Source organism: Panthera pardus, unplaced genomic scaffold (genome assembly GCF_024362965.1).
Source record: "Panthera pardus isolate Hobbes unplaced genomic scaffold, ASM2436296v1 HiC_scaffold_24, whole genome shotgun sequence".
Classification (NCBI taxonomy): domain Eukaryota; kingdom Metazoa; phylum Chordata; class Mammalia; order Carnivora; family Felidae; genus Panthera; species Panthera pardus.
The window spans coordinates 77,497,164-77,510,755 of NW_026526810.1; the positions used below are offsets into that span (position 1 = coordinate 77,497,164).

Genomic DNA, 13,592 nt, shown 5'->3' on the forward strand with positions numbered 1-13,592 from the left:
ACCCAGGCGCCCCAGGATTCTAGTTTTTGAGAAGATTGAGGCTCTTTAGGGCTCTGACTTTGGTTATCTATTTATTTAATTTTTTTCTGATTATAACGTTAATAAGTACTAACAAAACTTGAGAAATAGGTCTAAAGGAGGAAATGTAACGAACTATAGTCTACCAAGCAGAGGAAATCTGTTACGTGTATGTGTGTATAATTGATTTTCATATCACTGGTATGACTATATATACTATTTTGTATCATAACTTTTTTACAGGCAGCATTTTATGAGGATTTCCCTACAGCTCTAAATACTTAGCTAATACAGCTTAAATACTTTTAAACATTTGTTTTTAGCAGGTAATGTGTGTACATATTTCCGAAAACACAGGCCTCTAATGAAACACAGCAGCCCCCTCTCCCATCTCTAAATTCTACGTCCCAGCAGCGGTTACCTCTTTTAGTTACTGCTTCTGGAATTTGCCCTCATAATTCTAAATAGTATCAGTTTTAAATATTATCTATTTGTGTCCTGTTATGAAAGCTAAAGATTCTATAATAGTTTCCCTCATCCCATTCTTACACTGTTATGTCTCAGTTTTTGTTTTTGTTGTAACTGTAAATATTGTTTGTTGAGCCAAGAGTTATACTGTGCTCAAACTGCCCTCCTTGTACAACTCTATTTGTAGCCTTGGAATTAATAATTGCTTCATTTACTTTTAGTCTTATTTGTCAATTCTTCTCAGAGCTCTAGCAGATCTATGAAAGCCCCGCTGATGCTGTTTTCCCTGTGATCAAATGCATCAGATAATCCATGAGGAGCATCCCCTTTACCCCTAGATCCCCTGTCCTCCTGCTCCATCCTGCAGCCTCCTTCAGATGCTTTCTAAGCCAGCAGCATCTGTCTTTGTGGGTGTGTCTTCACCACCACCGTAGAAATTCCTGCTAGATCTTTCCCGCTAGATCATTCCCACTAGATCTCCTTCTCCTTTTCATTTGGGTAGAGTGGCTTCTTGGGACAAGGTGTATAGGAGTAAGTTTTTTGAGACCTCTTGTATTGGTTATCCAATACAATATAACCAATTGGTTATAATAAATTACCCTAAAACTTAGTGACTTAAAACAACAATAAACATTTGTTATTTTGCAGTGTCTGTGGCCAGGAATTTGGGAGCAGCTTAGCTGATTGGTTCTGCCTTAGGGAGTCCCATAAAGATGCAGTAAAGAGGTCAGCCAGTGAAGCAGTAGGCTGAAGGCTTGACTGGGGGCTGGAGGATCTGCTTCCAAGGTGACTCACTCACAAGGCTGGCAGGTTTTAATGGTTTTTGGTTGCAAGCCTTAGTCATTTGGGTCTTTCCAAAGACTGCCTGAGAGCCCCATGACCTGGTGACTGGCATCTCTCAGAGCGAGTGATCCAAGAGACAAGACTGAAGCGACGATGTTTTTTATGACCTAGATTTCTACCACGTTCTATCCATTAGAAGTGAGTCACTAACTCCTGTCCACGTTCAAAGGGAAGTTAGGTGTGGAGATTGGAAGGATATGGGACCTTGAAGACAAATATATAAGTATTTTAAATAAACTAAATTACCTATTGAACAAATAAGTCTCTACAAGCACCAAAGCAAGGGAATTTGGATGAGCCTTTCTTTTCTAGGTGTCCTCTAGCTGCTTCCTCAATGACTTCTTTTCCAATTCAGGAAAGTCTTTTGAGGGCTTATGGGCTTGGGGATAGGGAGACAAGGACAAAGAAATAAGACTGAGAATAGATTCAAGGCACTTCTATTTGTACACTTTAAACTGTAACTTAGGGGCACCTGGGTGGCTCAGTCGGTTGAGCATCTGACTTAGGCTTAGGTCATGATCTCTCCGCATTTGTGGGTTCCAGCCCCGCATTGGGCCCTGTGCTGACAGCTCAGAGCCTGGAGCCTGCTTCTGATTCTGTGTCTCCCTCTCTGCCCCTTCCCTGCTTGTGCTCTGTCTCTCTCAAAACATAAAATAAAATGTTTAAAAACATTTTTTTAAACTGTAACTTATATCTTTAGAGATGCCTTCAAAGCATCAAACATTTCAGGCCCATTGTGGTGGTGTTTTTTTGTTTTTATAAGGAAAGTCCATTAGTGGACTCATTTTAGAATTTTTGCTTGGCCTAGAGCAAATTTATCAGTAACAAGGAAAGAGACTGCAGCAGTTAAGGTTTCATATTCTTAAAATCTTTATCACTTTCACTCTGCATTCAGAGTCCTCTTTGGTTGAAGAATCTGGATCTATTTATAGTTGTCACACTCTCTTGACTGTGACTGGGGCCTGCTGTCCATTTTTCTCTGGTATATAATGTTTCCCAATGCTTGTAGCACAATGTAGATAAGGCCAGAATATTTCATAACAGTTTACCAAAGGCAGAGGAAACAACCAAAAAGAAGTGAGTTTAGAGAGCAGCCTGGAAGATTTTTCATATGAGATCTAGTTTTAGTCTTCTTCAGCTTTGCTTTCTCTAGGTCCTGGCTCGCCTCAAATTGACAAAAGCTATCTTCTCTCTACCACTCACGAGAACCTTCAAGCATGTGTAGACTCTAAATTTCAAACCTGTAAGAGAGGACTTAATGATTCACACTTAGCAGTGCTGCCAAGTGGGTGTGGCTTGTGCCTTTCACAAGAAATCCTATCTACCTGTATTCCAATAGTCTCTACCAGAACGCCGTATCTATGTCTCAGGAGCCTACTATACTTACTAGAGTAAGCATGTGGTGGGTTGGGAATCTGTCAGAAGCTTTTTATATAACGAATCTATATGTTATACTTATGTACCTTTTATGGATTTTAAAATAAGGCATATGGTGTTTTATAATTAAGAGAACAATTGGCTAGAACTAGTAGACCTGGGTTCTAGTCTGATTTGCCAGTAAATAGTCTTTTGGATGTAGTGTATAGTTTTACGATTTTGACTATAATTAGATTGTTTTAAACGATTATAGAATTCATACTTGAATCTCTTTGTGTTACAGTGGTCTATTTTAATATGTTGAGATATTAGTGAGGAATAAAGGCCCAATTACTGTTGCAAAAAGAAAACACCCATTTTATAATGACACACTTTATAGGACAGGTTCTCCATTATACGGACAGGTAGGACCTGGTTATACTTAAAAGAGGCCATGGGAGCTTACTAGTTTTTTTAATAAACATTCATCTCCATACCACATATAAATTTAGATGTTCTTAAACAATTTAATTGTATGTGTTTAAATATGTATTTAGATTCTGTGCTTTCTGGTTTTATTTCTTTCATGTATTTGGCATTTTATCTTTAAAGGTTTTAAGTTAGCAAACAAAAGCATCATGTGTTAAAGTACTTTAAGAGTAAGTTAGTACTCACAGTTAAGATGGACTGATTTTTTATTTCTACTTAAGCATAATCTGTTTGTTTTTTTTTTCAGAGTGAAAAGCTTTTGTTATATGATACAGTCCAGAGTGAACTGGAGGAGAAGATAAGAAGGCTTGAAGAGGATAGGCACAGCATTGATATTACCTCAGGTGGGAGCGCCTGGGTGGCTCAGTTGGTTAAGTGTCCAACTCTTTTTTTCAACGTTTTTTATTTATTTTTGGGACAGAGAGAGACAGAGCATGAACGGGGGAGGGGCAGAGAGAGAGGGAGACACAGAATCGGAAACAGGCTCCAGGCTCCGAGCCATCAGCCCAGAGCCTGACGCGGGGCTCGAACTCACGGACCGCGAGATCGTGACCTGGTTGAAGTCGGACGCTTAACCGACTGCGCCACCCAGGCGCCCCAAGTGTCCAACTCTTGATGTCAGCTTAGGTCATGGTCTCACGGTCAGTCGTGAGACTGAGCCCAGCATTGTGCTGGGCTTGGAGCCAGCTTGGAATTCTCTCTCCCTCCTCTCTGGCCCTCCCCCACTCATGTGTGCTTGTGAATGCATGCTCTTTAAAAAAAAAAAAAAAAAAAAGATAATTACCTCAGGTAATGGGAATGATGTGGTGTGATATGTGTGATATTTACTTTAAGTGACACTGAACCTGTGGCTTACTGGAGTGTCTCATAATATCCTAGTCTCCTAATATAAATGTTATGTAAATGAAGTCCTAATAAGAGGGGAAAGGGGGAGGCTTCTAAAGAACTTGATAGGTTTGTGATTGTTGCTTTGATTTGAATTCACATTTCAGAAAGACAGAAAATGGAGCACATGAAAAGGGACAAAAGGAAAGTGTGACAGGAACTATAGAAGTAAGAACAGTATATTGTAAGAATAATAAAGATATTGTTATAATGTATGAATAGTATTGAAAGACAACTACAGCATATGTTCTTCCCTCTAAATCTTGAAAGATCAGGTGGAAGAAGGAATAAAAATCTTTTCTTCTTGGTAACACACAAACTAGATAGAAATTACAGGGAGGTAGATTTTTGTCTGAGAAAAAGGAAAAACTTCTTAATAATTAGATCAGTCCAGTGAGAAACTGGTATTTTCAGGGGTATTATGGAAAAGCTTTCTACAGTGGGTTGAAGATGTATTGGGTTATCCTACAGGTCATTTGTGTGTATTACTTTACCTCTTAAAAGTTTTATTTCTTGGTAGGCACGGTGGAGTCAGATGAGCCCCTATCCCTACTAGTTGGGTGAATATGAGTGACGGTTACTTTAGCTTTTCTAAATCAGTCTCCTTATCTGTAAAATTGAAATAATAGGACTACCTGTCTCAGAGATAGCTTTGAGGATTAGAGGATGCAATGCATGTAATGTATATTTAACAAAGTACCTGACCTGTGGTTCATCAGTTATTAGTCATTAAGTGCCAAGTTGATTTTTTACTTTAATAAAGGCAGAGGAAATTTTATAAATATATAGCTGCTCAGGAAATTACATAGTCACATATATATACTATCAGTGAAATTTTGCTACCATGAAATTACATAGCCTTTTCCCCCACTTTGATCTCCAGAAATCAGCTAATACTCAATTTTATTTACTTGCCAGAGCTGTGGAATGATGAGCTTCAGTCAAGAAAAAAGAGGAAGGATCCTTTCAGTCCTGACAAAAAGAAGCCAGTTGTTGTTTCAGATATCCTTTTCTAAATTTGTTTTTGCCTTGGTGCATATGGTTTTGCATTGTGCATATCTTTGTAATTTTTATTAGTATACACTGACTTTATTTACATGATTCTATAATAGGAAAAAGATGACTTCTAAAACTGAATGAAGGCAGAAGGATATAGTTTAGGATGAAGAGGGGTAGGGAGGGAGTTTACTACTCTAAAGGGAGTAGAAGTTGAGCCATTAATATGGCTTTGTAGTTCGCAAAGGCTTTGATATGAACTAGCTCTTTATAGCATGATTGTTTAATTCATATGTTTATTTTTTAACACTTTCAGTGTTTCTGAAATTGGAGTGTCTTTAAAATTAAAAAAAAAAAAAAAAAAAAAGAGGTTAGAGCGGGAGACAGCCAAACATAAGAGACTCTTAAAAACTGAGAACAAACTGAGGGTTGATGGGGGGTGGGAGGGAGGGGAGGATGGGTGATGGGTATTGAGGAGGGCACCTTTTGGGATGAGCATTGGGTGTTGTATGGAAACCAATTTGGCAATAAATTTCAAAAAAAAAAATATTCCCAAGATCCTAAAAAAAAAAAAAAATTAATGTTTATTTATTTTTGAGAGAGAGAGAGAGAGACCAAGCATGAGCAGGGGAGGGGCAGAGAGAGAGGAGACACAGAATCTGAAGCAGGCTCCAGGCTCCGAGCTCTTAGCACAGAGCCTGATGAGGGGCTCGAACTCACAGACTGTGAGATCATGACCTGAACTGAAGTCTGACGCATAACCGACTGAGCCACCCAGGGGCTCCGGAATGTTTTTAAATTAAAATAATATATGCTTTCGATCTTGGTGTTCCCTGTGGTGCCCTCCCCTAACCCCACTACCTTTTCCCATTCCCACCTCAATACAGTGATTAGGTTGGTGGTATGTCTTACAATCAATGATATCAAAGAATTAAGAGAATATGGTTTATAGCATCTAAAATATTGGAATATATTTATCCTGGTACTAAGTTTTTTGGAGACTAATTTGAAGTTAAAATTCAGCCTGCCAAAGGATTATGTCCAGAAATCACTGTTCTAATTCTCTGAAAAACGGAAGTTTGGAAATACAATTCAAAGTGTGAAATTCTTACAGCTAAATTGACCTTGACTTTTCCACGTCCGTATATAGTTTATATGCTACAAGATCTTGATATTCTTGAAGACTGGACAACAATTAGGAAGGTATGATTAAAGAGCAATGGAATACAAGTATCTTCTTATAGTCTACTTTTTTAAGATTCTGTGGTTTTTCACTACTACATCAAAATATTACTGTTAATATGCTTTACTTTGCAACATTCTCTTAATGGCAGTTAATACTAATACAGGTAACAGTGGATTGCAAGAATATTTTGAGAGACATGTCAGCAATTTGATTGTATTTTTTCCTGTAATAATGTAATTAATAATTTATGCAAAAGTACAGAAAAGCATTTATTTAGGTTGCCCCAAAATAATAAATAACCTTTTTGTGCCTAGTCCTTAGCCCAGTCCTGGCTCACTGAAGGCACTCAATAAATACCTGTTGAATGAATTCAAAGTGGGTATTTGAACTTTATCGTATGTCTTGTGTTCTGTCATTAAACATTCAAGAATTACAAAATTTTCTGTGCTTGTTTGAAGGTGGAGACTTATTTTTCTTAAAATTTTTCCGTTTTCAGAAACTTCTTAGTTGAGAGAGATCATTTCAGGTATTGATAACACCTCTAGGAGAAATGGTTGTTCTTTACATATACATATTCCTTATGGTCTTAGACATTAACAATTTATCAGAGTCGCTGAAGATTACATTTCACTGTTAGTTATTTGAGGTCCTGAGTAGTGTTGTATACATTAAATAGACCCCCAAATATACTTTCAGTCTGTAAACTCAGTCAATGTCTTCTTTTTTTAATTAGGCAATGGCTACACTGGGTCCACACAGAGTGAAGACAGAACGTAAGTCATATAACCTAAGTTCAGGGATCTCTTCTGTGGAGACTTGTTGGATCAGGGCCATTAAGTCATCCACATACTAAAGAGCTCTCCCCCCCCCCCCATCAGTGGTTTCGTTTCATTAGTGAACACTACTCTTGGAATTATGATGTCTTAAATCCTACTTAAAATTGGCACTCATAATTGATAATGTAACTGCTTCCCCTTCTTCTGGCACTTGTCTAGTTCACCGATGATTTATCGTACATTGTACAGCTTCATTTTGTAGTTATATTAAAACTTAGTGAATTCTATAAAGAAATGTAAGAAATTAAATTCTCTTATTTCTATTAGATTTGGACTTAATATCTAAGAACTATTTTTAGTGTTTTTTTTACATATATGCATGGATTGGTGTTACTTCTTAATGTTCTGCACTTTTGTTCTTCTGACAATGTCTTATTAATGTAACAGTTTTTGAACTGATCCCTTTAGCGCCTGTGAAACTGGAAAAACATCTGCACAGTGCTAGATCTGAAGAAGGAAGATTATATTATGATGGTGAATGGTATATACGTGGACAAACAATATGTATTGATAAAAAAGATGAATGTCCTACAAGGTAAAAACTATCATTTCAGTGTTGCTCAGTATTAAAATTTACAATTGTTGTCAATAAATATTTGCCTTGTCCGTAGTGCATTCGTAACGCACCATTATTTGCCTATGGATCCTTCCTTTCTCTTGGCATAGGATTTGTTTAGCATGTATGTACACCAGTGTTAATATTTATACACCAGTGTCACATATTAAGTTCTTGAGCACAAGCATTAACACAAGAGGAAATGTTGGAATTATTTAGTCAGGTAAGTGGTCCTATCTGTTAGTTATTATAATAGATGAATTGTCAGGGTTTTAATATTATGATCTTTAAATCAGACCATTACAAGTTTTTGGTGGGCATATTAATCCTTAACTTTTTTTTTTGGGTGTTACAGTATTTTGGACACCAAGAATGTGTATCAGTTAGAGTAGGAAAGTAATGGAAAATTCATGAAAACCTTAAGAGTAACAGTAATTACAATACAACTTGAAAACTAAAAGCTGCCTTTTAAAAAACTCAGTCTGGCTTAAGTAAGGTTTATATAATTATCTATATAGGCTTCTAAGTTGTTTTTTTTAAGACTTTATTTTTTTAAAATAATCTCTACAGCCAGTGTGGGGCTCAGTCCCACAACCCTAAGATCAAGAGTTACACACTCCACTGACTGAGCCAGCCGGGTGCCCCTATAGCCTTCTAAGTTTTATCTGGTTTATCTAAGTTTTGTCACTCATTTGGAAACTATTAATGCTAATTATTGTTTCTGTTCCTTCAGTAGTTTAGGATTTAATTCTCAGAGTGGTAGCCTTCTACAGTAAGAAGGTGTCTTTTTCTAGCTATGAATGGTAAATGAAGTGTTTGTATTTAGTGAAGAATACTCATTTTCCAAATGTGGTTTTACTTGAATTGTAATTTCATCTTTAAAATTTTAGGATCCTAGGAGCATTGTGTATAGTAACTTTTCTCAGAGAAGCCCATTGAGCTAATTACTAGGTTATATGTGATGCCCCTAGATTCTTTGCTTTATCTTACTACTTTTAAGGCATTCTCCTTACTGCTTAGCATAAATGTGATTTAAAAAGAGATGAAATAGTATAAGAGGGTTAAACACAAATCTGTTTTTAAAACTATTTCTACATACTGGATAAGTAGTGTCAAAAAAGAACCCATACAAGTACCACAGATGGTTTGATACTGGGAAATACTGGGAATTAGGGTTTGGTATTTGAAAGATATCCTACAGCCAGGGCTGATCTGAACTGGAGGTGTAATACTATATATTTAGTGTTCTTAGTTCCACTGTGTTTTCTTGGGGAGGTGATGGGGGGCTAGGGATGTAGTAGGAATGATGCGCATTTAATAGTCTAATAGTAAACATGACCAATTCTATCAAGGGAAGAAAAGAGATTGCTGAATGTGATGTTTTTGACAGCATGCCCTGCTGATATTGCAGCAGCATTGTGGTAAATGATAATTATATACCTGAATCTACTCTTACAGTCCAGTTATTTTGGTTTTATAACTAGTTACTCTAAAATGAGTGGAGGCGGCATATTGCGATTCATTCATTCCTTCCTTTTCTCCCCCCCCTTTTTAGTGCTGTAATTACAACAATTAACCATGATGAAGTTTGGTTTAAGAGGCCTGATGGAAGCAAATCTAAGCTTTACATTTCACAGCTACAGAAAGGAAAATATTCAATTAAACATTCATAATCATGATTTAAGTGTTATCTAAAGCTACCTTATTAGTGTTATCAAGTGTGATGTGCCATGGGAGTTAAAAATGTATTCAATAACTTAATATTCTCATCAAATCATGAGAGACTGTATTTGTAGGTAGTACTCTGAGTAGACCTCATATTGATATGTCAATGAGACAGTAATAAAAACTTAATCATGATCATTACATTTATTTGCCTTTTAGGTCCAATGACCAATAGGTGTATATGGTAGGGGTTTCTTACTAAACTTTTTTCTTTGTTTTTTAAAAATATTATGCAAATCTGTCTTATCTTTAGTGAACTATGTTGCTAAGTGGCTATATTTGTCTGCAGTTTCTTTGATTTTCTGTATCTTTGTCACTCATTGTGTTTGTAAATAAGCCTCATAAAATGTTTCCTATAAATGGTTTGTACTAGTACATTAGTGTTAAATCAGAATTGAAATTTAAACATATATACGTGAGTATGTATATATGGCATCATCAGCTAATTTAGAACTGATGGCCTTACTTTACAATCTTGTTTTACCCAACATTAAGCTATTGGGTCTGAAAGCTAAAGGGAGCACTTTTGTAGACTAGCAGCTTTCCTTCTCCTCTTCCTTGATTGTATGGTGGTGACCTATTTTTACAAATTACACTTAATGTTAATTAGTAAAATTAGTGTCAAGTAATAACATGCTTCTACCTATATTTCTCGTGAACCTTTAGAGGGCAGGTGTTTGTGCCTGGTATTTATGATGTGGTATATAAGTGGTGAATAGTAACCGACAGTATTGTGGTGCTTGCTGTACATGTCTGATCTTTTGAAACAGATTTTTAGTAAGCATTTTCCAGAGGTAAAACTAGGTTCTTATCTTAATTTTATTCCTAGGGCAAAGTAGACAGGGATAATTTTCTTGAATCTATTCCCAAATTAATATTTTTATCTTTGGTGTTTCTACACTTTAAGGCCACTTGGTGCAATTTAGAAAGTATTGACCTCTCTTCCCTTAGCCACATTCAAAATTAGCTTCTAAAACCTCAGGAACAGTACAAAGAATTGAAGCCCTCAATATGGCAGCACAGTTGGCTGTAGTATATGTTAGGGTACAACCAAATCAAGTATTCCTGGTGGTCTTGTGCACTTTAATTTCTGTTACAATGAGACTGAAGAGGATGAGGAAGAGAGCTACTTATTAACACTTAGGGCAGGAATATCTGCATTATTCCGTTTGTTTTCTTACTATTTTACCTCTGCAAACATCTTCCTGTGCAGATCACTACTTCACAGTTGCCAAATGTTAAAATATTTGACTTCTGAAATTCGTTATCAGGAAAGTTATGTACTTTGTTCTGTTTCTAATTAACCTTAGCAAATGTACATAATGTCATAATCCAATAGTATTTGACAGTACTTATGTATACAATGTTTCATAAGCATTTTTAATAAGATTTGTATTTTTAAATTTAGTATATAATAAAAAGATGTGTTTGAGTGTCATTTGTAGTGTCTTGAATTATGGGTGCATGAGTTCTTTATGAGTTACAACCTGTCCATCTCTAAGAATGATTTGGGCCAATTTACATGAACAAATACAGAGAACTGGAGTGTTGAACTGATGTTTCTGCTTCCCTAAACCACAATTCAACCTCTGTTGGGGTATAGATATTCAAGATGGCCAAGTAATACTTATTTTAAAAATATGCATATATGGGGCGCCTGGGTGGCTCAGTTGGTTAAGCATCCGACTTCAGCTCAGGTCATGGTCTCATGGCTTGTGAGTTCAAGCGCTGCATCAGGCTTTGTGCTCACAGATTGGAGCCTAGAGCCTGCTTTGAATTCTGTGCCTCCATCTGTCTCTGCCCCTTCCCTGCTCATGCTCGTGCTCTGTCTCTCTCTCTCTCTCTCTCTCTCTCAGAAGTAAATAAACATTAAAAAAATTTTTTAAATGCATATATGTTATAGGTTAATAAACATGTACTGTATATGTTCTGAAATTCTAAATAGAAAATCATTATTTCAAAAACTATGATTTAGTGCATTTACTTTCAAAACATATACAGCCTAATACTGTATCATGTAACAACTGAAATATTGACATTGATTCAGGTAAGCGTATGTTCATCTGTAATTAAAGTACTATAAAATGTGTTTTATTATTGGCAGTTTGCCATTAGAGTCTGGTCAAAAAGTCTAGGAGGATTTAGTTTAGGAGGATTGTTAGAATCTGTGAAGTACAATTTATCAGTTGCTGCTGCTGTTATTGTTTATGATCAGCCTTTGTCTTAGGATCAATTTATGGGCCTTTCCTGCCACCGCTCCTAGTATTTCATGTTCAGCCCACCCCTTTCTGCCATTTGCCACTTAAAAAAAGTCCAACCATCACTAATCCAATGCATTATTAATAATGATTAACAAATATTAATAGCACACTCCTCTGATTGGTTGCCGGAGCACTGATACTTCTCATTGCAGCCTTCCTCATGTGAAAGTTGTTCGGATACACATATTACCTATTGCTACTCAGAACTCAAACACCACTCCAAGAACGTGTACACCTCACTGATAATTGTTCAAAAAGAAGAACAAGGATGTCAGCTGTTATTTCCAAGGTTTGGTTTGTGGACCGAATAAGTTCAGTACACTAAAACTGAACTAAAATGAATTTATAAGGTAAGAAAAGTGGATGCAGGATGAATATACTAGTTAGGATTTATGTAGTCTCGTGCCAAATTGGAATATAAACTATTTTAATTGCTAAAGATTAGGAAATCTAAAATATTTTTAAAAAGCACATGAAAGGTTAGAATGGGGTTAGAGAAAAACGTTATGTTCCTTACATTGTCTTTATGGATGAACTCAGGAATTGTGGCTGGTAGGTCAGGTGAGATTAACTGAGGCAGTTTCCCCCATTGGGTCACTGCGGCCCAGTCTTGCCCTTTACTTCACAGGCCCAGAAACTTGAACTTTATATATCCTGTTATGAGCTGAATTGTGCCTTCCTCCTTCCACCCCCTCCACCAAATTCATATGCTGAAGCATTACCCCCCAGCACCTCAGAATGTGACTGTATTTGAAGATAGGGTCCTTTAGAGAGGTTGATCAGTTAAAATGAGATCATTTCAGGGTAGATCCTAATCCAATCTGACTGATGTCCTTACAAGAAGAGGAAATTTGGACATCAGACATGTGCACAGAGGGGAGACTCTGAGGATAGAGAAAGGTAACTCTCTGCCAGCCAAGGAGAGAGCCCTCAGAAGAAACCAAACCTGCCAACACCTTGATCCTGGACTTTAACATCCAGCTCTGTGAGGAAGTAAGTTTGCGTTGTTTAAGCCACCCAAGTCTACGGTATCTTGTTACGGCAGCCCTGGCAAACTGATACATGCCCCAACGTGACAGCTTTCTGGGTAAGTCAGGCTGACTGACCCACAGTGGATCGAAGGGGCAGCCAAGTGACAATTTAATCATTTAAATTGGGAAGTATAGGGGCGCCTGGGTGGCGCAGTCGGTTAAGCTTCCGACTTCAGCCAGGTCACGTTCTCGCGGTCCGTGAGTTCGAGGCCCGCTTCAGGCTCTGGGCTGATGGCTCGGAGCCTGGAGCCTGCTTCCAATTCTGTGTCTCCCTCTCTCTCTGCCCCTCCCCCGTTCATGCTCTGTCTCTCTCTGTCCCAAAAATAAATAAAAAACATTGAAAAAAAAAAATTTTTAATTGGGAAGTATAAATGAGAAGGAGACCTGACTCCTCAAGTCAATTCTTTCCTTCTAGGAAAATCTGTGTAAAGCCACCTTGTGATCAGAAGATTTGTTTTGGTGAAACTTCAGAGTCTCCGGTTTCCTGGTGAGGCTGCCCCATTTCTGGTATTGTGCTGGATATATTGCTATCATCTTACTTTTGACTTTTTTTTTTCCTGGTGCCCTGCTAACCAAGATCTCTCCTCTGTTAATGGGCCCTGCAGGTCTTGCCCACTTTCCCGCTCTAAGTTCTTTCTGTACCATAGGCTTTCCCAGAGTAGACCCTGACACATGGGCAGCCAGTGATATAGTATTTAATTTTTAATGCTTGCTATGTATCAGGAACTATGTTTAATGTATAAACAGAGCATTGTTATTTAATTTTTTCGTGTTTCAAACAAAATGAACATAATGTAAGAATTCTAATATGTTTACTCTTTATCCTATATTATTAGAAATTTCTGCTCGTGAGGTTTTTCACAAGTTATGAGAGGCAATATACTGTGGCAGAACTTGTATTTGGAGTGCTCCAAAACAGTTGCTTTTATCTCAAGTTGCTAA

The 13,592-nt window shown here is 37.2% G+C and overlaps 1 protein-coding gene across 1 annotated transcript in view; it reads left to right on the forward strand.

Moving 5' to 3' along the window:
* The window catches only part of BRMS1L (BRMS1 like transcriptional repressor), a 30,381-nt gene extending 19,585 nt beyond the window's left edge, over positions 1-10,796 (forward strand). Inside the window, exons 5-10 of the mRNA XM_019426138.2 lie at positions 3,422-3,518; positions 4,978-5,061; positions 6,194-6,258; positions 6,975-7,014; positions 7,486-7,612; positions 9,189-10,796. Of these exons, the coding sequence (XP_019281683.1) occupies positions 3,422-3,518; positions 4,978-5,061; positions 6,194-6,258; positions 6,975-7,014; positions 7,486-7,612; positions 9,189-9,306 (531 nt within the window). The 3' untranslated portion in view covers positions 9,307-10,796. The remainder of the gene's footprint in view (positions 1-3,421; positions 3,519-4,977; positions 5,062-6,193; positions 6,259-6,974; positions 7,015-7,485; positions 7,613-9,188) is intronic.
* Positions 10,797-13,592: the final 2,796 nt, after the last annotated feature.